Source organism: Littorina saxatilis, linkage group LG10, assembly GCF_037325665.1.
Source record: "Littorina saxatilis isolate snail1 linkage group LG10, US_GU_Lsax_2.0, whole genome shotgun sequence".
Taxonomy (NCBI): Eukaryota; Metazoa; Mollusca; class Gastropoda; order Littorinimorpha; family Littorinidae; genus Littorina; species Littorina saxatilis.
Window position 1 is genome coordinate 28,434,842 of NC_090254.1, and position 25,220 is coordinate 28,460,061.

At 43.4% G+C, this 25,220-nt stretch overlaps 1 protein-coding gene and 1 long non-coding RNA gene across 2 annotated transcripts in view; one reads left to right on the forward strand and one right to left on the reverse strand.

Moving 5' to 3' along the window:
• Nucleotides 1–24,395, reverse strand: part of LOC138978557 (glycosyltransferase 8 domain-containing protein 1-like) — a 62,661-nt gene extending 38,266 nt beyond the window's left edge. The window contains exon 1 of the mRNA XM_070351300.1: nt 24,148–24,395. Coding sequence (XP_070207401.1) covers nt 24,148–24,178 — 31 coding nt within the window. The 5' untranslated portion in view covers nt 24,179–24,395. The remainder of the gene's footprint in view (nt 1–24,147) is intronic.
• LOC138978556 (uncharacterized) lies at nt 679–4,210 on the forward strand. The gene is made up of 3 exons (XR_011459727.1): nt 679–1,272; nt 1,644–1,824; nt 3,713–4,210. It is a non-coding gene; the product is annotated as an uncharacterized lncRNA (long non-coding RNA).
• Nucleotides 24,396–25,220: the final 825 nt, after the last annotated feature.

A 25,220-nucleotide genomic window follows, 5' to 3' on the forward strand; every position in this document is an offset into this window, starting at 1 on the left:
ATGGGGATTGGGGGCGGGGGGGGGGGATGGGGTGTTACGGAAGGAAATCCTTCCCATTAATTTACTATAATGTCAAATATTTTTTAATATTGGTACTTTACCTCACATGCTATCCACCGCCCATCGCTGTGATCAAAACAATCTTGACACTCAGCCATCATGACATCTCCACTCTCTCAGCTTTCAAGTGTGATAAGATTTTCAAATCATATATCAAGCAACCGTGACCGAACACTGAGAAGATCCTTTGCGATAAACGGGACACTGAGCAAACGTGAAATAACTGAATGGTGATCACAATTCAAAGATACCAATTGAAAGACCTGTGTTGCCATCTTACACACACTGACACATATGGGATGGGGCATTGAGCAAACATGAAATAACTGAATGGTGATCACCAAAAAAATCAGTACCCATACCTGTCACGTTTTGATGAATACAACTCCACAAATTACGTCCAATCTTACACAGCGACACACACACACACACACACACACACACACACACACACACACGTTCTCTCATTCACATACACACACTCTTATTCATTTTTATATAAATGGTATCATTTGGGTATCATTTGGGTTCATTTGGGTATCATTTGGGTTCATTTGGATTCATTTGGGTTCATTTGGGTAATTAGACGTACCGCCCGCGAAGACTATGATTGCACCGTTTTCTGCGTGATTGATCTCTGTCAGTCCATGCACGGCGACATATTCTACATCAGCAAGGAAACGAGTCTTCGCTGCATCCACCGAATGTATATTCTGCCTTGCACGACGAGTGTGAACCCGACAGGAAGCGGCTAACCACACGTACTCGTGAGCAATTCCAGATAGCTTGTACTTGTAGTGCACTTTTTCGGCGTGTTTGTGGTGCTGTTTACACACATTTTCGAACAACAGTCTATCAGTCAGTCAACGAAACAAAACAGCACGAGTATAATATCAACAAGGAAGGATGCCACGCCGTGACGGCTTCTACAGGCATTGAAGTAGTTGGTGACGAACATCTTTGGACCGTGTGTCGTGTTGTTCTATGGCCAGGGTGTGAAAAGGGTACCATGATTTATGAGAGTTGGGTGTGTCCTGCAATCCAAGCACCTCTGGGCTTGTTCATATACGGTGACATTGGCTACATCTTGACACCCTGAATACTCAGTCACACCCTATATCTACAGCAGTGCTCCAAGCAGGTTAACTCAACACGTGAACTAGACACGTCAGCAAGACACGTCAGCATTGTTTCCTGTCATGATGAAAAAAGGTAATGTTTGGAATAGATCTAAAGCATAATTGATCAAATGTTCCTTTCAAGGCATGCTACTTTTCAGATTGTGTTTGGGAATGTTGTTGCAGAAAATGTCAAGGTTATAAAACAGCTTGCATGAGAGAGAAAACATTAGAGCAGAAAAGGCATGTTTGAAACTTAAATGGGTTGTTATTGTTAATCAGCACCATATTATATACTGACTGTGCTCGTTGTAAGTTTGACTTGGTAGCTGTGCTGACAGTGTTGTCTTAGTATCATCTGCACTGCAGATCTGTGCAGCGTATTCACCTGGTAATTGTAAATGCATACAAGCAAACACTGAAACATTCAGCAAACGCTCATAATTTTCTTTCTTGTATCACCAGAGAATAAACTTCATCACCGTCTGCATCGTCTGGCACCACCATGCTCTCCTCCAGTGTCATCGTCTACCCGTGGACACTAACATACAGTTACCAAAGCAAGGGCAGAGACAATGAGGAATGCCAATGAAAGCATAAGTCTTAGTGAACGTGGTGTGCAAGAAAAGACTGGACATCATTTCAGGTAAATATGTTATGCTTGTAATATGATACTCATTCAGTCATTGACAATTCTGTAGAACATTTGGAAAACTAAAGAAGAGGCGTTCTGGGATCACATAGTACTAACTTGTGTAATAGTAGTAGTATGCATACAAATTGAAAGAGATGTGTCAAAACGTATTGTTCTCACACACAGTGACACACACAAAAACTGGACAGTGAGTAAGAAGAATGCTGTTTCAGTGTTTGACTTCTTTTTTAAACTTTTATCTGAAACTTTGACTTTAAATTTTACTACTCCTTGATATCAACAAAACTGATTCTTAAGTGACAATAACTAGTAATTTACTAGTACTAAAAACATGTATTTACGCTGTTATTGTTAACGTGGGGGGGGGGGGGGGGGGCATAGATTGTGAGGAGAATAGAACATGCTCTAGGGGATTTCAAGAAATTGTGCTAATTTGTAATTCAGTTGGTTTGTTCCATTTCCTGAATTGTTAGCCTTGTCTGATTCATTTTAAAGGACTGAGTCATTTCTGATATACAGAGCTTTCTTTTAATTGTTTAACCCCTCTAAATTAACGCAAGACCTCATGTTTTTTACTGCTGAAGCGATTGACACCTGCATCAGCAGTAATGGCAGAACACAACTTTTAGTACAAAAGTTAACCAAAGAAGACACCCTGTTCTGGACAGATAATTGATGTTCTTCTTCACGTATGTAAACGTTGCCAAAGTGCTTTGAGCTGTGAAGAAGCGCTATATAAATGTTCTATTTTTATTGACTCACATGCGAAGCAAAAGTGAGTCTATGTACTCACCCGAGTCGTCCGTCCGTCCGTCCGTCCGGACGTCCGTCCGGAAAACTTTAACGTTGGATATTTCTTGGACACTATTCAGTCTATCAGTACCAAATTTGGCAAGATGGTGTATGATGACAAGGCCCCAAAAAACATACATAGCATCTTGACCTTGCTTCAAGGTCAAGGTCGCAGGGGCCATAAATGTTGCCTAAAAAACAGCTATTTTTCACATTTTTCACATTTTCTCTGAAGTTTTTGAGATTGAATACCTCACCTATATATGATATATAGGGCAAAGTAAGCCCCATCTTTTGATACCAGTTTGGTTTACCTTGCTTCAAGGTCAAGGTCACAGGAGCTCTTCAAAGTTGGATTGTATACATATTTTGAAGTGACCTTGACCCTGAACTATGGAAGATAACTGTTTCAAACTTAAAAATTATGTGGGGCACATGTTATGCTTTCATCATGAGACACATTTGGTCACATATGATCAAGGTCAAGGTCACTTTGACCCTTATGAAATGTGACCAAAATAAGGTAGTGAACCACTAAAAGTGACCATATCTCATGGTAGAAAGAGCCAATAAGCACCATTGTACTTCCTATGTCTTGAATTAACAGCTTTGTGTTGCATGACCTTGGATGACCTTGACCTTGGGTCAAGGTCACATGTATTTTGGTAGGAAAAATGTGTAAAGCATGTGAGTCGTATGGGCTTTGCCCTTCTTGTTATTATTATTATTGTGTCTATCCTGAACTTGAGTTGATTTTTAAGTGGCACTTTGTGTTTTTTCGGGTCAATTTTTGGGGCATCCTTTTTTGAGCAGCGGAAGAGTGTGCCACATTTCCAAGTGAAGTGCCTTTAATGGCGTAGAAAGTTTGAACAAAATGATTCGGGAGTGATTTTTTTTTTAAAGTACACAATTTGTACAGATAAAATGGTTTGCTAAGTGTAGTATGAATAAGAGCAAGTTTTAGAATTACTCACTGTCTTTTCTTTTTCTTGTAAGATTATCATTATGTGGTGAAACTGCTCTGTTGCTAACATTTAATACAAGAAACCTTCTGCTCTTATGACTATGTTGCTGTTCCTTGTTCAAGGACCTCTACCCACACACTGATGCTGACACTCATTGAGGGGCCAACTACCAACACTGATTGTGATACTCGCTGAGGGGTCGACTACCAACACTGAGGCTGACACTCGCTGAGGGGCCAACTACCAACACTGATGGTGATACTCGCTGAGGGGTCGACTACCAACACTGATGGTGATACTCGCTGAGGGGTCAACTACCAACACTGAGGCTGACACTCGCTGAGGGGCCAACTACCAACACTGAAGCTGACACAACACTGATGCTGACACTCGCTGAGGGGTCGACTACCAACACTAAGGCTGACACTCGCCGAGGGGCCAACTACCAACGCTGATGCTGACACTCGCAGAGGGGCCAACTACCAACACTGACCCTGATACTCTCTGAGGGGCCAACTACCAACACTGATACTGACGCTTGCTCAGGGGCCAACTACCAACACTGATGTTGACGCTTGCTCAGGGGCCAACTACCAACACTGATGCTGACGCTTGCTCAGGGGCCAACTACCAACACTGATGTTGACGCTTGCTCAGGGGCCAACTACCAACACTGATGCTGACGCTTGCTCAGGGGCCAACTACCAACACTGATGTTGACGCTTGCTCAGGGGCCAACTACCAACACTGATGCTGACGCTTGCTCAGGGGCCAACTACCAACACTGATGTTGACGCTTGCTCAGGGGCCAACTACCAACACTGATGTTGACGCTTGCTCAGGGGCCAACTACCAACACTGATGCTGACGCTTGCTCAGGGGCCAACTACCAACACTGATGTTGACGCTTGCTCAGGGGCCAACTACCAACACTGATGCTGACGCTTGCTCAGGGGCCAACTACCAACACTGTATGTAGTGGCCACTGTGTAACCTCCCTTGCACAAAACAACAAATTTTATATTTAAAATGGTTAAAGGAATTTTTTAAGCATTTACATTAATTATGCCAGGAACAGTCTGCAGACACAGAAGTATACAGTGGTTTTGTCAATATTAGTTAGCAGTTAAAACATGTCCAACGTTCATATTCTATTTCTATACTACCTGTCAACAACAACAAACTAAGCAAACGCGTTTGAGGGCAGATCATTTTAATGAGGCCATTTATTGTAAAACCAATTATAAGACTGAAAAGGCCATTCATTGTCCTATGTTATATAGAAAACAGATTTAGTTTACGCGAGGTACTGTTTATAAAGTAGAACCTACAAGACTAGCATCCCCAACAATCAAATTCGCAAAATCAAGTTTAACCTGTTAAAATCGACATATACTGTTCAAAAAAAGAAACGCATAGTTGCTACTTGCCAAATTTGTTTTATTTTTCGAAAAAATTAACAGAAAATCCAATATTTAGATTATTTGTTTGAAATTTGGTATGGACACAGTTGAATGCACACACAGTTCATTTGCATCTTCAAATCAGTCAATCAATACGATTGGGTGCCGAGGCTGTCAAGTCAGTAGGGGGTGTGACTGCCTTGAGCAGCAACAACTGCCCGGCACCTTCTGGGCATGGACTGGATCAGATGCCGGATATCTTGGTGTGGGATGGTGTCCCACTCCTCCTGAAGTGCCTGCAATAGATTGCGGTGATTTGCCGGCGCTTCTTCTCGCCTGCGCACACGTCTGTCCAATTCATCCCAGAGGTGTTCTATCGGGTTCATGTCTGGCGACATGGATGGCCAGGGAAGCACCTGGACATGGTGGTCGGTGAGGAACTGGGTGGTGAGTCGTGCTGTGTGCGGGCGAGCGTTGTCCTGCTGGAATATGGCATCCTGGTCAGCCAGAAGAGGAAGGGCGTGTGGGCGCAGAATTTCCTCCACGTATCGCTGGGCAGTTATGCGCCCTTGGACGTGCACCAGGGTGCTCCTTCCAGCAGTATTAATCGCCCCCCACACCATGACGCCTCCACCACCATGAACGGGTGCCTCATCCACACAGTTGGGCGCGTAACGTTCGTTTACTCTCCGGTAGACCCTCCTCCGACCATCATGTCGCTGGAGCAGGAAGTAGGACTCGTCGCTGAACCACACGTGTCTCCAGTGATTCCGGACGGTCCAACGAAGGTGCTGGTTGCCCCACTGCACTCGATTCTGGCGATGGCGGCGGGTGAGGACAGCTCCTCTGTGAGGTCTGCGAGCTCTCAAACCAGCTTCATGCAGGCGGTTCCGCACGGTCTGGTCCGATAATCGGTGTGGCCCGGGGAGAGCCAGGACATAAGATGAGGCCGACAGGAAACGATTCCGGAGGTGGCGGAGCCGTATGAAGCGGTCGTGAGCAGCAGTTGTCGCCCTTGGTCTTCCCGCTCGTGGCAAGTCAGCAACGGAGCCAGTGGCTTGAAACCTGACCCACAGTCTACTGATGGTGCTCTGGGACACGTGGAAGTGCCTGGCGATTGCACTTTGACTTTGGCCTGCTTGTAAACGACCCAATGCAATTTGGCGGTCTGCTCAATCGGGCCATCTTTCGTCGCTGAATTGTCGTCTGATTTCTTTGTGGCGAACAATCCGCTTTTATGGGTTTTGGAAGACATGGTGAGAGCTCAATATTCCCCGAGTTTCACGAGATTACACTGAAGCATGACGAGTGGTCATGCCAAATGAGCAATTTTGACATTGTAGCCACTGATAACGCATGCGTCACGTGCAGAGCTCACTTGTGGCAATGGACGAAAGGTCGACGACCAGATAAACATTTTCTGCAGTTTGGTGGATATCCTTGTAGCCATATAACTAAATTAACCAAATATTACAAGCTATGCGTTTCTTTTTTTTGAACAGTATACTATCAAAACTGCTGAAAGGAAACCTGTTGTGCATGTTATTAGAAAGAAAAATTAAATATGCATCCAAACAGTCAGCTTAGTTTACATATCTTGTCTAACAATGGCGTAATGGCATGATGAACGGTATGTAATTCTTCTGAGAAGCCGTAAAATGCGGTTTCTGGGGCCATTTTAGTGGGTAATCAGAAGAAATCCAGCACATTTAATAAATTTCTCAATGCATTGCCTTCAAACGTCTGGTAATTTATGCTAAGACATGTCGTTAAGTACATCGTCATTCGAGAGATTAGGTTTGCTTTTATTTGACATGCCAGAAAGAGTCCTTAAAATAGTCGGTTGGTCTAACTCTAAGCTGACTCATCAAACAAATTTAATTTGTTGCTATTTTCAACTTCAAATAAACCAAATACTCAAATTTCATGTACATATTTTATCAGACATGGATGGTATGAGGATTTCAAAGCGAAAGTAATCTTTAAGAAGTGGACTATTTTCACAGCGCTGAGCACAAATAGCCCACATCAAGCTCACTGCTGAACATTTAACTGCTAGCTGCTGAGCAGGGCTTTTGAGAGAGCATTTCCCAAGAATGTTTGTACGCGTTTGAACAAGTGGTCTGAGCAGCCGTCGTTGATTATGAATTACATTTCAGTGTAATTTGAAGCTTTAATGTTTGTTTAAAAAGCCTGCATATTTAAAAAAAAAATCTGTTTTCTTTGGAAAAGGTACATCTTTATTTTTTGTAATTCTTTCTAACATGTCGCATAACAGCAGTACTAACGTTTCAAATGACTTGACATTTTGTTTGTAATTCGGTACATCTGATTGTCTTGTCTTTCCATTATTGCCCACAATCAGCAGTAGTGATTACTTCGGCACTTGATGGGATGTTGCGCAAGTCCAAGAAAGCAGCGTTTCCAGCATCCAAAAGTCCATTTAAAATTCACAGGTTGGGGAGTATGGGGGGGAGGGGACATGAGTCACAGTGGCTACTGGTTTAGTGCGAGGCGCGCGACACAAAGGTGTCGACAGTGCGGGCCTCGACGACAGCTGCTGGTAGAGAGTTCCAGTCCTTCACTGTGCTGGGTAGAAAAGCGGCACTCCGATACTGAGTGCGGCAGGTGATGAGGCCGAACTGCTGGCAATGGCCTCTTCGCTGGCGTGGTGGTAAGGGGGCCAGCTTCGACTTGATGCCCGGACAGTGGACGATGCTGTTCGTGATCTTGTAGAGCATCGATAGGCGGGCAAGCTTCCTGCGCTCCTCCAGAGACTGCCACCCAAGGGAGTCCAGCATCCGGCTGACACTTGACGTGTTGTGGTAGCGGTTGCAGACGAATCGGGCAGCTCGTCTCTGGGCGGTCTCAAGCTTGTCGATGTTCTTCTGGGTGTGCAGGTCTCATACTGACGAGGCGTACTCCAGGATAGGCCTGACAAAGGCCTTGTACGCCTGCTCTTTCACGGATCTTGATGAGATCTTCAGATTGCGCCGCAGGAACCCCAGAGTCTTGTTTGCCTTGCTGACGATGTTGTTAATATGGTCGTCCCAGCACAGGTCACCCTGAATGGTCACACCCAGGTACTTGACCGCCTTCACTGTCTCCAGCGTATGCCCATGGAGCTGGTAAGAGGGCTGTAGTGGGCGTCTGCTCCTCGTTACAGGCAGGGTGTTGCACTTTGCAGGATGGAACTGCATGTCCCAGCTCTTCTCCCACTCGGCTAGGCGATGGAGGTCTTGTTGTAGCTGGGCCTGGTCGTTTACGCTAGTCACCACCCTGTACACTGCAGTGTCGTCCGCAAACAGGCGCGCTAGTGCCGTCAGTCTCTCCGGGAGGTCGTTAATGTACGCTAAGAATAGCGTCGGCCCCAGCACTGATTTGTTGCTTAATTAATTCATTTGATAATTGTCGGTAAAAATACCGGCTAACACCTCACAATCGCAAACCTGTTTAATGTTGTCTTTTCTAATTCATGACATGTGTTAGCACGAATCACCAAATATTTGAACGCAATGCGTTAAAAATTGCAGAAATTCAAATGTATTGTTTTGTTTCATTACCCGCTAAAACGGCTTCAAAAACTGCCTTTTATGCCTACTGAGAGGATTACCACATATTTTTTTGTTTTTTTTTTTGTTTGCTTAACGCCCAGCCGACCACGAAGGGCCATATCAGGGCGGTGCTGCTTTGACATATGAGACAATGACAAAAGGTGACGTTTTCATGTCAGTATGTCCCAAATGACATCACCAGTACATTTTTCATTCTATCTAATCTGTTTTCGTTCTATTTTTTCTAATAACATGCGTTAACAATTGATTGCCAACTGGAATGGAAGAGCCCAAAAAGTGTAACTTGATATGTAGTTTCTCTAGAGGGAAAAACATCTTCCACTTTCATGTCAGTGTGTCCCACGCAACATACATTTGCCAAACAGCTATGTGTAAGTAGATTATTTGTTAGTGGTATAGAAAATACTGATCAACAATTAAAGTCAGTTTTCACATTCATTTTCTACCTATTTCTTATTTGTTTATTCTTTTGGCAATGGTGAAATGTCAGCAATCGTGTGTCATTCGGGACAGTAGACATGACACCTGACCTTTTGTCACTGTCTCATATATATAACGTGCGCCACACACAAGACAGAAGTCGCTGCACAGGCTTCATGTCTCACCCAGTCACATTATTCTGACACCGGACCAACCAGTCCTAGCACTAACCCCATAATGCCAGACGCCAGGCGGAGCCACTAGATTGCCAATTTTAAAGTCTTAGGTATGACCCGGCCGGGGTTCGAACCCACGACCTCCCGATCACGGGGCGGACGCCTTACCACTAGGCCAACCGTGCCGGTTTACCACATATGGTCATGGCTCAGAAAAGGTGTCCAATTTGTGGGACACTTGAGTCACAAATACAAACTCTTGGATTACTTTCCATTTTGGGGTCCAGCAAAACTGTTTATGTGTTTAGTTGTGTCTGGGCAGTAACAATGTATTTTCATCAATTACTGCGGAATGAATTGCATTTTAAATTTTAACTGGAGTGTGTTACATAACACCGTGTCACACATTGTTTTCTAATATACAGTTAACAGTAAACCTATTACACAATAAAAGTTAACTGCATTAGTTAGTATCTACCTTGATCTTCATTTGTGAAAAGTGGCATTCCCCGACAGCAATAATCTGCATATCTAGGTACCCTAGGAATGTGTGTATGTTACATGAACACCAATAAACAAAACAACGATCAAACAAGTACTCAAAGAACTGAAAAGATTACTGTTTCAGCAGTCAATCAATTCTTAGTTCCACACACTTCATACGGACAGTCTGCAAAAAAAATCAAATCAGAACAAGATGTGAAAATGTATTCAAACAAAAATCAACTTTCTGTGTCTCACAACACAGACATTCAAAACTGCTAAATTCCTATTTATTTTACACACACAACCTTAGAAATACATGTAATGGGAAGAGAAACAAGTACATAATAGTAAAGAGTTGAAATGCATCAATGATACCGGACCCGTTATTCCCATTATCAGTTATCTGTCAAGTCATTCCTAAAAGTTTCCAATGAGTGTGTTACATTTCACCAAAAAAATCAAACTTTAGGACACTGTCAAGATATTCACATGAAAAATGCATGCAAAAGAATGAAAAATGAAAGAGCAAAACCATAACAACCTAACAATGATGTCTTATGACTTCTACCATGCTCCAATTCACAATACAGAGAAGATTTTCTCACTTTTAACACTGAGTGTGTTACATTTCACCAAAAAAGTCTTACTTCACATTATTTTGTAAGGTATAAAGCATATATCCATCCACTTGGTAATGAAAACAATACACTGTGCAAAAAAACTTGATAAACCCAACAAAAAAATCTCAGGTTGAAGGCGGATTTTGAAGTTATCAAGGAAAATGCTGTTTATTCGCCAATGAGTGTGTTACAAAACACTGTCATAACATGAACAAAACGTTGTTCATATTCAGTGCATTCAGTTAATTGTGAAATTAATTATAAGAATGACACCATGGTTGCTACACAACTATTGAAACTATTGTTGACACATTCCGACAGCAATAATCTGCATATCTCGGTACCCTAGGCAAGTGTGTGTGTTACATGAACACCAATAAACAAAACAACGATCAAACAAGTACTCAAAGAACTGAAAATTACCAATCCTTCAAAGTAAATTGTAACAAGAAGGGCAAAGCCCATACGACTCACATGCTTGACCTTGACCTTTACATGACCTTGACCTTCAGGGTCAAGGTCAAATAACTAAACCTAGCAATGACATCATACACTAAGAACTGCTTTACACATTTTTCCTACCAAAATACATGTGACCTTGACTCAAGGTCAAGGTCATCCAAGGTCATGCAACACAAAGCTGTTAATTCAAGACATAGGAAGTACAATGGTGCTTATTGGCTCTTTCTACCATGAGATATGGTCACTTTTAGTGGTTTACTACCTTATTTTGGTCACATTTCATAAGGGTCAAAGTGACCTTGACCTTGATCATATGTGACCAAATGTGTCTCATGAGGAAAGCATAACATGTGCTTTTAAGTTTGAAACAGTTATCTTCCATAGTTCAGGGTCAAGGTCACTTCAAAATATGTATACAATCCAACTTTGAAGAGCTCCTGTGACCTTGACCTTGAGTCAAGGTAAACCACACTGGTATCAAAAGATGGGGCTTACTTTGCCCTATATATCATATATAGGTGAGGTATTGAATCTCAAAAACTTCAGAGAAAATGGGAAAAATGTGAAAAATAGCTGTTTTTTAGACAACATTTATGGCCCCTGCGACCTTGACCTTGAAGCAAGGTCAAGATGCTATGTATGTTTTTTGGGGCCTTGTCATCATACACCATCTTGCCAAATTTGGTACTGATAGACTGAATAGTGTCCAAGAAATATCCAACGTTAAAGTTTTCCGGACGGACGGACGGACGGACGACTCGGGTGAGTACATACTCACTTTTGCTTCGCATGTGAGTCAAAAAAACACTCTAATTCAAAACAATAAACGCAGACATCCTTTTCTGTTTACTTGATTCATTCCTTACTTTGTTCCAGCAAGATTTAAATAATTTTCAAGATAACTGTACAAACTATTGGAGTGTGTTACCTCTCACGATGTGCGAGTGGTGTGAGTAACACACTCAACACTGTTCCTAAAAAAACCCACTCTAATTCAAAACAATAAACGCAGACATCATTTTCTGTTTACTTGATTCATTCCTTACTTTGTTCCAGCAAGATTTAAATAATTTTCAAGATAACTCTACAAACGATTGGAGTGTGTTTACCTCTCACGATGTGCGAGTGGTGTGAGTAACACACTCAACACTGTTCCAAAAAAAACCCACCTCTAATTCAAAACAATAAACGCAGACATCATTTTCTGTTTACTTGATTCATTCCTTACTTTGTTCCAGCAAGATTTAAATAATTTTCAAGATAACTGTACAAACTATTGGAGTGTGTTACCTCTCACGAAGTGCGAGTGGTGTGAGTAACACACTCAACACTGTTCCTAAAAAAAACCCTCTAATTCAAACAATAAACGCAGACATCATTTTCTGTTTACTTGATTCATTCCTTACTTTGTTCCAGCAAGATTTAAATAATTTTCAAGATAACTCTACAAACGATTGGAGTGTGTTACCTCTCACGATGTGCGAGTGGTGTGAGTAACACACTCAACACTGTTCCTAAAAAAACCCACTCTAATTCAAAACAATAAACGCAGACATCATTTTCTGTTTACTTGATTCATTCCTTACTTTGTTCCAGCAAGATTTAAATAATTTTCAAGATAACTCTACAAACGATTGGAGTGTGTTACCTCTCACGATGTGCGAGTGGTGTGAGTAACACACTCAACACTGTTCCTAAAAAAAACCACTCTAATTCAAAACAATAAACGCAGACATCATTTTCTGTTTACTTGATTCATTCCTTACTTTGTTCCAGCAAGATTTAAATAATTTTCAAGATAACTCTACAAACGATTGGAGTGTGTTTACCTCTCACGATGTGCGAGTGGTGTGAGTAACGCACTCAATGTAAAAAAACATATATTTCTTTTTCCTGTAATTTATTTCATTAAATTGGCATGAAAACAAAGCACAAGGTGAACTGTATGGAAAGACTATAGAAAAGGCCAGAAAAAACACATGCAATGACATGAACGCTGAATAACTTGGGAAATTGGTTGAATCGTCTCAAACATATGTCTTTAAAAATCAAAATAAAGAAAAATCTTTGTCCTAAAAAATGCAAATTTTATCAAAACAAATCACAATAACACTTCTAACTTTCAGATGAAAAAAAAAGGAAGTAAGTTGTTATTTAGTGAAAATAACAGTGTTTCAAACTGCAGGTGAGTACGTTACATACAACGAAAAACCAGTGGTTTTTATCTTGGCCGTTTACGTCCATCTCCTCCATGCCACACTGAGTTCTGAGTTCGAGACAGTCAATGCAACTTTGTAGCAGACGATAGAACAGTTGTTTCCATCGTTGGAAGTCAGGAACATGTCGATAAACAACTTTGATTTACGTTGTTACTTTTCGCGGTAACACGAAAGTACACAACAACGAACTTAAGACTTATTTTCATTGCTTTGTCTTCTGTGTTTGTGCATATTTTTTGTTTTAAGTAGTAGATTGTTCTTTCTTGTCCAAGTTTATCGCTTAGTTCAACGTCTGTCATCATTATTAAAAGCGCGGCAAAAGCTAAAACTGCCTACGTGACTCCAAACACGAAAAGTAACATACTCACCGTTGGATCTAAACTTGATCTCAGCCGACTGTTGGGGTGAGGTACAGGTTATCGTGCAGTATGTAAACAATAACTAACACCTTCTCTTTCCCTCTCCATCAAGTTCTTATCCAAGCAGTGTGTGTAGTACGCACAAATACGACGTTTCAACACCAAGTAAAAAAGTGTCCCAACTTCCGGCCCAAAAATCGACGTAAATTCACTCTACTATTGCGCCTTGCTCGAAAACAAAGTCATCAAACCTTTCGGTTTCTACCAGAATAGTAACTTTATTCAAATCTGCACCCCGTGTCAGTACTTTCAAAGGTAGAATAAACCACAACTGAGCGTGTGGGGCGTTTGAATGGGGTAAGGGTGGAGTTCGACGCCATTTCTGAGCCGTGACCATATACCTACTGAGAGAATTAACACATACACCGCTCAGCATGGCATAGTAACAAAATTGACTGTTTCAGATGCACATTTGATTGCTCTGAGTCTGATTTGTTGTCGATTTTAACGCAGGAACCTTGATTTTTCGAATTTGATTTTTGGGGGTTCCTGTGTTGTAGGAATCACTGTATGTATACACACTTCCTCATGTGAACTCAAACAGCTTTTTGAATAAGGGCAATCAATACATGCCCCTTTTCAGTCATATAATTTGTTTTACAATAGACTGCCTCATCAAAACATTCTGCCCTCAAACGCATCTGCCTAGTTCTTTAAAAGAATCACGCTTTGGACTGCACAGTCCTGATGATGTGGGTCGTGTACAATCCATACTTTCCAAAGAAGGATTAAAAGTAAAATAAAAAGTATGGGTCGTACACTACCCACGCCATCCAATTAGGAGTTTTGCCGTCTCTTTGCATAGTATGGGTCGTACATGACCTACACCATCCCAATTAGAATACACAGCGTAAAATTCCTTACGGAATTCCATATGGGTCGTCCGCAACCCACATCAGCCCGACTGAGTAGTTCAAATTACTTCGTTTGTGTTAAAAGATAATTTTTCAAAAGTTGTGGTCAAATGACTTGAAGAGAAAAACCGGTGTATTTTATGGTAGTTCCTGCCCTCAACTTCCTTGGAATATGCACCATTTTGATCACTGTTTCTCGTAATTTCCGTTGACTTGTGCTCTTCAGTGTACTCAATTGCGATGAAATTTAAAGCCACATTAATTTTCGGGCTGTTGTTGTTGAAGATATTGAGTTTTTAAGTTTGTCTATGTAAATTGAATAATTAATTCTGTGACCTAAAAAAGAGAGGGGATAGTACCGTGACAATTTTCTGAATTTTGATTTTAACCCCAACCTTGTTCTTAGGTGTCCCAGTTCAACACACAGTGACTAGTATTTCTGAATCATACACACTTTGAAGGCAAGCTTAATGCCTTATTGCACCCATTTTCGTACCCTAACTAAAACATTCATTTCCGTGTTTATTCATTTAAACGTTCAATGGCATTTAAAGGTAAAATAATTGATTTGGCTTTATCCTCGTATGTTAAAGTTGCCAAATTGTGCCTATTCTGAATTTCCTTTGATGTATAATTAGTGCCTAACGTTTTTATAGGGTCGATTTTGGGGGGTACCCTTAATTAAGAGGCGATCATGTAACCCATGTAAAATGAATCTTTGATTCCAAAAGTGTGCCAGATAGCCAAGTGGATGGCCTTTAATGACAAAGAAAGTTTGAATGAATTGACACGGGAATGAATGGTCTAGTGGGGGTACGAAAATGGGTGCAACATATTTTTTTGGCAGAGTGTATATCCAATGGCAATAGTAATACCTGCCTTGCATGAACAAATAAAGGACTGGGTGGCCGAGTGGTAACGCACTTGCGCTCGGAAGCGAGAGGTTGTGAGTTCGACCCTGGGTCAGGGCGTAAGCAATTTTCTCCCCCCTTTCCTAACCTAGGTGGTGGGTTCAAGTGCTAGTCTTTCGGATGAGACGAAAAACCGAGGTCCCTTCGTGTACACTACATTGGGGTGTGCACGTTAAAGATCCCATGATTGACAAAAGGGGCTTTCCTGGCAAAATTGTATAGGCATAGATAAAAAATGTCCACCAAAATACCCGTGTGACTTGGAATAATAGGCCGTGAAAAGTAGGATATGCGCCGACATGGCTGCGATCTGCTGGTCGATGTGAATGCGTGATGTACTGTGTAAAAAATTCCATCTCACACGGCATAAATAGATCCTTGAGTCTAAGTCTGGAGATACGCGCGCGATATAAGACTTCATATAATAAAAGATTGATCAGAAAATTGTGTATGTAACTTTGTCTCACATAGCCATAAACAAGCTGGTAGCTGTTTCCCAAACCAATATAAAAAGAAACAACAAGTAAATAAAAAATATTTTAACTCACAGTCACCCCATGAATTTGGATCAACAAGCCCAAGAATATTGGTTTTTTTCAATAATACTAAATTATTTTTTGAACATTCTTCAGTAACAAACAAAAACTATAAAACATATTCGAAAATGCTTTGTCAGGTTGAACTTTTAATCAGGTAAAAACAAAATACATACCTTATGCTTTGAATATTAATGTACATGTCTACTATCTGATACTGTATCGCATGAACTTCACATCCCGCAGTGGGGCACTGCGGTTATGAAATTAAAAGCCCCTCCTGTTTTTGGAACCGCAGGAGCTTTCTAGTTTGCTGTTAGGTAGATTTTTGGTTCCTCTTTCCTGTCATGCTCTCTTTTTCTTCATGAATTCTTTTCTTTTTTCTGCCTTCTTGCTCATTCACCTGCATTTTTTCCAAAAATCTCTTCTCTTGCCGCTTGTCTCGCGATTCATGTATAGTTTAATCTGTTAGTGTTCTGATGTAAGTCCAGCAGTAGATAGGTTAAGCCTATTTTAACATACTGGAAACTGGTAATCTTCCAGTAGGTATTAATTTAGTTTTACTAAAGCCTGCTGGGACACAAGTAATGGGTTAGTGCATTTGTAAACAGGAATCGCTTGACAAGTGGCCCCCTTCATCCCCCCCTTCCTCGTCCTGATATGGCTCTGCGTAGTCGGCTGGACGTTAAGCAACAAATAAACAAACAAACAAAAATGAACTTCACACAGTCTGAGAAGAACATCAACATCTGCTGTATTCAGGAGACGCACCTGACACCCCAAAAGTCCTTCAAAGTGAGAGGCTACCAATGCCTTAGGTCCGACAGAACAGACCGAAGCAAAGGAGGAATCCTGACCCTCATCAGGAACAACATCAATGCCTGTTTGATAGAAACGCACATGGAGGACTCCGAATATCAGGTGATTCGAATCCAGACGAAGACATCAGAATTCCATCTTGTCAACTTCTACTGCCCCAATGATAGACACCTCGCCCTTGACACGATCCCCGCAAAGGCCTCCAACTTCATCATGGTGGGTGACTTCAACAGTCATTCACAGAGTTGGGGATATGACCACCTGGATCGGAGAGGAGAAGAGGTGGAGAACTGGCAGGACGACAAAGGTCTCATCCTTTTGAACAGTCCCTTTGACTGCCCTACATTCTACTCCAGAAGATGGCACACTACATCAACTCCTGACCTAGCCTTCTGCACGGAAGACATGCACCAGCTAACCAGCAGAGAGGTCGGAGAACAGCTAGGTGGAAGTGACCATCAGCCAGTCTTTTTGACCCTGGGCATGGAGTCCTGCACTGAAGCTTCCTTCCCACGGTGGAACTACAAAAGAGCGAACTGGTTCCTCTTTAGACACCGCACCAGCGAACTCACCAAAGACATCAGAGTCGAGGGTCGAGACATCAACATGGTGGCGAAGGACTTCAACATGAGCATCCTCAGAGCAGCGCGTGAGTCCATTCCCAGGGGTGCCAGGAGAGACTATAAGCCCTACTGGAGCAATGAATTGCAGGAACTGGATGATGATCTGGCAGACGCCAGAAGGGAAGCAGAAGTCAACCCGTCACAAAACAACAACATCCGCCTCCAGGAAGCCAAAGAGAAGGAAGAGTGTGGGGGAGAGGACTCCGCCCTGAGGGACGCCATGACGAAGGAGGAACTTCTTGCTTTTGGTCTGGTCGACGTTAACTCTTGCCCTGCGGTTATAGAGGTAAGAGCGAATCCACTGGAATCCAGGAACCTCCTCGCCCCTGAACAAGCTGGATTCCGACAGTTCCGCAGCACTGAAGATCAGGTCACTTACCTGGCGCAAGAAGTTGAAGATGCCTTTCAGGAACAGAAGCTGGTCTTCGTCACCTGGATAGATCTTCAGAAGGCCTTTGACAAGGTCTGGAAAGATGGACTCCTTGTAAAACTGCTGAGGAAAGGCGTGTCCAGACCAAAAGCAAGAAGTTCCTCCTTCGTCATGGCGTCCCTCAGGGCGGAGTCCTCTCCCCCACACTCTTCCTTCTCTTCATCGACGATCTGGTGTCTGAGATGCCCAAGGGGATCAAAGCTGCTCTCTACGCAGACGACCTTGTGATCTGGTGCAAGGAGGAGCACGCAAGTACTGCCACCTACAGAATGCAGCAAGCAGCAGATAGGCTGAACGCATGGGCAGAAGATTGGTGCGTCTCCATCAACAAGGAGAAATCCTCCACCACCCTATTCACACTGTCGCCAAAGCAGAAAGCCGGAACCATTAGGCTTGGTGGAACTCCTCTGAGAGAGGATGAAGAAGCAACGTACCTTGGTGTCACCTTTGATAGACGGCAGACCTGGAAACCACACATTGCACAGGCAGAGACGAAGGCCCGGCGCAAGCTAGCCATACTCAGGAAGCTGGCAGGTACCACCTGGGGAGCGAACGAGAAGATACTGAAGACAGTATACCAGGGAACAATCAGACCCCACCTCGAGTACGGCTCCACAGCGTGGTCAACCTCAGCCAAGACAAACCTGCAGACCCTTGACCGTGTGCAAAACCAGGCCCTCCGACTCATCACCGGTGCAATGAAATCCACGCCCATCAAGGAAATGGAGAAGCTTACCACCATCCAACCCCTCTGTCAGAGAAGAGAAGCCAAGACTATGGTACAGGCCGAGAAGCTCAAGTGCCTACCCGACCACCCCATGAAGCACAGACTGAGCAACCTCACCAAGAACCGGCTTAAACGGAGCAGTTTTGTACACGAGAGCAAGAGACTTTCTCGACAGTACAGGGAAGTCCTTCCACAGAACACTCTACCTCTGACTCAAGAAGAAGAGGACACCCCCAAGGCAACAGAGAAACCAGGCATCCAGATCTGCACCAGTGTTCCACATGTTACCTCAGGAGAAGATTAGAATGACACAGCTCGACAGGCACTCACCTTAGCCCTGATCGACGAACAGTACCCAAAAGAGGCGTGGATCCATGTATACACCGATGGATCAGCAACTAACGCCGTGCTCAATGGAGGTGCAGGCATTCTCATCCAGTTCCCTGGGGGACATACAGCTACATCCAGCGTTGCCACTGGCAAACACTGCACAAACTATAAAGCAGAAGCAGAAGCTCTCATGCAGGCCGCCTCCTTCGTTCAGGACTCCGCAGACCCTTGCTACCAAGTTGTCTTCCTCTCGGACGCCCTTTCAGTCCTTCAGGCCCTAGAGAACGACAAACTCCCACAGCTGGCCAAAGCATTACAGATGGTCAGACAAACCAGAAGAGTTGTCCTCCAGTGGATACCAGCACACTGTGGGATACCAGGAAATGAAAGGGCAGATGAGCTGGCAAAAGAAGGAGCCGTGGAAGATCAACCTGAAAACAGTGTCAGCTTTAGTGAGCAGAAGACAATCATCAAGGCATTGATGAGGCCAAGGACAAACAGAGATGACTACCACACAATGTCCAGAGAGCAGCAAGTCAACCTCATCAGGCTGCGTACTGGCCACAACAGGCTCAATGCTCACATGAACCGAAAGTTCAAGCTGGCGCCATCACCAACCTGTGCCTGCGGTCAAGAGGACCAAACAGCGGAACACATCTTACAGCGATGTCCTTTATTAGATGAGGAACGAAAAGAAGTGTGGCCGTCACCAACTCCCTTGCAGACCAAACTATACGGCAGTCGACAGGAGTTGGAGAAAACGACAACATTTATCACCAGTGCTGGACTGATTGTGTAACCTCTGCGAACGCCAAGAAGAAGAAGAAGAGAACCTGCAGGAACAAATTTGATAACCAGAAAGTTGCTCGTGCTGAGAAGAGATACTTGAAAGAAGAAGATAATGACCAGAAAGAACTGCACAGCCCCGTCAAAACAAGGAGGACGATAGGACCTGTGTGTGACCGCGATGCAGAAAAGATGGTACTTCTGATAAACTTGTGAACGCATGTACATTTACCATCGACCAAACAATTCGTGAACATGCAGAGATTGTGCAGGACCGATCACTCTTGGGAAAATTATCAGAGGGGGATATGCATGCCTTGGACGCCAAATATCATTCATCTTGCAAGTTGACTTTGTACAATAAATCTAAAAAAGCCTTAGCAGAACGGGGAATTAATGACGCACACGAACAAAATGAGTTAACAGTGTTAAGTCAACTCCTTTCTTTCATTGAAGAAGAGAGAGAAAGCAAGTCCATGTCACTGTTCAAAATGTCTGAACTGTGCAAAGTGTATGACAACCAGTTTCGTGAGCTGGACTGTTCATATAACAAAAAGGTTCATACAACAAGACTCAAAGAAAGACTTCTTCATATGGGGCCAAATCTGCAAGCTCAAAGGCAAGGGAAAGAAACTGTCCTTATTTTCGATACAGACGTCAGCAGTTTGCTGAATTTTGCAAGAACATTAGATGATGACGCATTTCATCTTGCACGTGCCGCACAGATTGTCCGTAAAGATATCCTTTCCAAAGACTATTGTTTTGACGGTACTGTTAAGGTCTCAGCAGACGTTGTTCCCGAAAGTCTGCGTGCACTCACAGGTATGATAATGCATGGAAACGTGTCTGGTTCGACTTTGACGGAGATCAGCAACAAGCAGAAGTCAGTGTCGTCAGTTTCCGAAGTTCTGATGTTCAACACAAGGAAAGGAGACAAGAGAAGTAAACGACCCACATCTTCAAGGTCATTTCACTCAACGTCGAGGGAAACACCACTGGCCAGAAAGAGAAAATGTGAGTTTTACGCCCTCACGGCAAAGCCATTAGGGGCATGTTACAAGGAAAAAATCCGGCTTTGTATGAAAATAAAAAATAAAAATGCAGGGGGGGGGGGGGGGGGGGGGGGTGAGGGGTGTAGACCGCTGGCTGCCGGCTGCTAGAGGAGACCTGAAATGAGCTAGGGACCGGGTTGGGTCGTCTTGGGTCAGTGCTGAAATGGTTACTTTATTGGCTGTTGGCTGAACAGACACCCGGGCTTCATATTTTTGCATGCATGTATTCGTGTTTCCAAGGCCTGAGGCTTTCGCTGTGACCCTGGGATCTTTATCGTGCGCATGCGTGCACACGGGGGGTGTTCGGACACCGAGGAGAGTCTGCACAAAGTTGACTCTGGGACACACATCTCGCGCCGAACTTGGGGGTTGAACCCACGCAGATAGTAACAACCGGTTTTAAAGCCAGCGCCTCTACCGACTGGGCAAACTCCCCACCCAATATGTTGGGGTCAAGAAGTTCCATGGAGGGCGGGGGGTATGGAGTAACACATAGTGTTTTGCTCAGAACATTCCCACCCAAGCAGAGCCGCGCTAGGGGTACGCATTACCGTGGAGCTGGCAGTCAGTGCTACCAAATGTCGTCTGTGTCTACCACTCGGTGGTGACTTAATGTGGGTCTATGTAAGCAGATGCCGCGCCAACGCAAGCAATCTGATGCAGAGTCAGGAGGCGGTTTGGTACAAGAGAACCTTAGAGGCCACAGCCTCGGCCGTCTAAGGGATCTGTGTGTATGGAGGCACATTTGGTTTCTGAGGTTCAAGCGGAGCTGTTGCCTCTGCTCCCAAGTTCCCGTGTCTCAGGAGGCGTTTTTGGTATGGAAGCAAACCTGTAGGTTGGGGCCTCTGCCTTTCAGGATGCCAGGACTACAAAATGTGTGTCTTGAGACACATTTAGCTTAAGATTCCAGAAGTGGATCTGTGCTGTGCTGGATCTGCTGCAAGCACACTAGAACCAGCTCGCAACAGTTGAGGTGAACAGATTGGTGACCAAGACCATCATCGGTATCTCTCCGAGTGATGGGTGTGGGCGGAGAAAGTCTCCCAGACTGAGGTCATTCTCCCTTCTGTAGCGGATGAGACTAGCCATCTCTTCCTTGAGAGTGTCACAACCTTCAAACACGTGTGTGAGGTGTCCAGTCTTGCCACACTGACAGACTGCCTTGTCCCAGTATATGCGGCTGCTGACCGTGCGCAAGCGACGCAACAGGCTCATGGGTCTCGGGGGAAGTGGGAGGTGGTGCCCTTTCCTATTGTAGGGGAGGTGTATCCATCCTCTCTCTTCACATGTTTGTGACAGAGTCTGCTCTCTTTCCTCTCTTTTTAGCTTGGCTAGCAGCAGTTTGGCTTCCTGGCAGGAGAGCCGAATGTCTGTCATTGGCATGGTTGACATAGCCGCTGGCCATATATATACTGGCCTTCTTTTATACCTCAGAACAAGGCAGAAGGAAGTCATGTGCTCCTGTGGCGGCTCATGCTACAGAAGTAACATCCAGGACTCATAAACATCGAGATAGACGGAAGTTCTGTATTGTTGTTTGCGGGAAAGTGAGGTAAGTGATATCAAGCTCATGATCACTCAAAATGCGTGTCAAGCGATTTAGTGACCTTGTTACCTTTCCAATGGATACATTGTTTACTCTGATAAGCAGATATGGATCCATCAAACATTGCTGTTTTGCGAAAGTTTGAGAAGATGTCGCGTAGGCATCGTTTCCCTTTTCGCGAGTAAAACGAACAACACGCGCCCCAAAACCGAGTTTACAATTTGGTGAAAGATGTATTTCTTTCACTGTGAACTTGAGACTGCGTGCTTTTGTGTGTTTAATTGTCGCAGGGGATACTAAAAGGATGTGTTCTTGCTGTGTTTTGCACTTTTACTAACTTGCTAATTTTGTGTGCGATTTTAGGAAATGATGCTTTATTCTTTATGACGAGTATAATCGTGATGATTTAATCAAATTGTCATCCTCTCATGCCATTAGGAATACTAAAGGGCTTTCTTTTTCTTATTTTGCAAACCTGATTCTGACAGAAACTGGCAGTATAGAGACTTTTAGTATTGATGCGTTTCTTTTTATGAAGAGTATAGGTTTGAAGGTCATGACCTTTTCCGATCAGTTGTGTCATCCTCTTATTCGATAGAGAATGTAAAAAGGTATATGTATGCCAATTTTGGTGCTTTGTTCAATGATATGCAGTATCCTGCCACGAGTCCCCAGACTATAGTAGTCCTGAGAGCGCACAGGCCCCGCCCACTTTGATCCCGACCCGATCGTGACGAGTGCCTGTGATGCGAAGCTTCGCCGTAGCTCGCAACGAAGTAAGTTGGGTTTTTTGTAAGAAGAGTGCTTTTCGATTCAAGATGGACGACGAAATCAGACTCAATACCATAGCGAAGAATGCATTTATCGACTTTGGTTGACCCAAAGTACAAGAACTAACCTCCTACCTGTATTATTTCATACTGCGATGCATTGACATGTGCGAATGAAACTCGAAATCCCAGCGCTCACGCCAACTGGTCCCGGCGGTGCTCAGTCAACGAAATAGAACACATACAATTAACTTACGTCATCATCAAGTACGTAAAGTACAATTTGTGACGTAAAGTACTCAGAAAGAAGCACACCACGCACTGGTCGAGACTACGCGCATTTGAGACGCCAAGACATGAACAGATAACTCTCTTTTCCGCAATAGTGCCTTCCCTTGGACTGCGACGAAATCTAGTTCCGGTAGCTTCGCGAAGTGAGCTACGCGTAGTCGACTTCGTCCAATTAAGGACCGGCTTCACAGTTTTGAGTCAACGTTGTACGTATTCTTCCACAACAGGGTCCAATCGTCTGGGTTTCAAATGTTCTAAAAAAAATTTCTAGTGTTGATTATTTTTTAGCCCTCTTTATTCTTACTTCGAATAATCCACGTGTGATTTTTGGTGTAATCAAAGTAGTTCGTTCTAATTTCTCACTTGTCTAAAAATAATCAACTAGATTTAATCCACCCCTCGGTTGCATTGCAGGTGTTGTATAAAATGTTTTTAAATCAATTTCAGAAATTTTATTTTGATCATAATTTTTATATTTTTAATTTTCAGAGCTTGTTTTTAATCCAAATATAACATATTTATATGTTTTTGGAATCAGAACGTGATAAAGAATAAAATAAAAGTAATTTTGGATCGTTTTATAAAAAAATAATTTTAATTACAATTTTCAGATTTTTAATGACCAAAGTCATTAATTAATTTTTAAGCCTCCATGCTGAAATGCAATACCGAAGTCCGGCCTTCGTCGAAAATTGCTTGGCCAAAATTTCAATCAATTGATTGAAAAATGAAGGTGCGACAGTGCCGCCTCAACTTTTACAAAAAGCCGGATATGACGTCATAAAAGACATTTATCGAAAAAAAGAAAAATATGTCTGGGGATATCATACCGAGGAACTCTCATGTAAAATTTCATAAAGATCGGTCCAGTAGTTTACTCTGAATCGCTCTACACACACGCACAGACAGACAGACACACACACACACAGCCACACACACACAGACACACAGACACACACACACACACACACACACACACACACACACACACACACACACACACACACACACATACACCACGACCCTCGTCTCGATTCCCCCTCTATGTTAAAACATTTAGTCAAAACTTGACGAAATGTAAAAAGAAAATTGAATAACTTACATTTCACAAAACCTCTCTTCAAGCCTTGCATTGCCGAAATCCAGTCGATCGTCAAAGTAGACGGAAACGTAGATATAGATACCCGCCCCGGCACAACGTACCCCACACAGGCTGTGTTTCACTGTTTCTCGGACTGTTAAAACTGATCTCTCAATATGACTGTCCACGACCCGGCATAGCACATCCTGCCGCTGCGTTTCGCCGTCGCTGTCGATAGATCGTCAAGATTGATCTGTCCAGCCGGCCGTTTCGCAATGTAAAACGTCACAGTGTAAAACGCCGCGCCTTTGAAACCCTTTGCCTATCGCGAACGCTTGACGGCGCCGCGAGGCAGCTTTCGAGGTAGAATAAGTGCACACGAGACAAAAATGGCGGCCGTAGTGTCTGGGTTTCATTTCGACAACGAAACTTTCTTTAATACGACGGTTCAAGCGCATCAATTACACCAATTAAGAAATGATGAAAAAGTATTCTAACTCTAGATGATTTGTAAGTAAACTATGACTGAAAATGTTTCCTTTGACGATCGTATTCTACACTATTGTCGTCAAACATTTCTTCGCTGGTTATCAATGCCTGTTTCGTCTGTCAAACTCGATCGCATCGCTCATGGGCTGACATTGGTCCGCCATCTTCAATCCGCCCGCCCAAAAGCAAGTCGTTTACCAAGCACAGAAAGCGACTTCCGCGTGCGCTCTTGGGTTGAAACGAGGTGCTGATGGGTTGATCTCAAGTTTCAGCGGCGGGATTCGCCAAAAGCAACATGTGTCGCATGTGGTAGAACAACTCACACTTTGCTGTGGGCTGTTTGCCAAGCGATCGATAACCCAGCTGTATCAGATCGTCTGGATAAGCCTTGGGGGAGATGCTTGATTCTTACTCTTGACGTGGTTTACTGCGGTGTGTGTTGAACGGAGCGTGAAGACTCTGATAGGGATCAAGGCGAATCGAATTCAGTTATACATGTAGGTCCGTCGCACAATACTGACGCTTGCCAGAGAGAGAGACAGAGAAAGAGAGATAGATAGAGAGAGAGAGAGAGAGAGAGAGAGAGAGAGAGAGAGAGAGAGAGA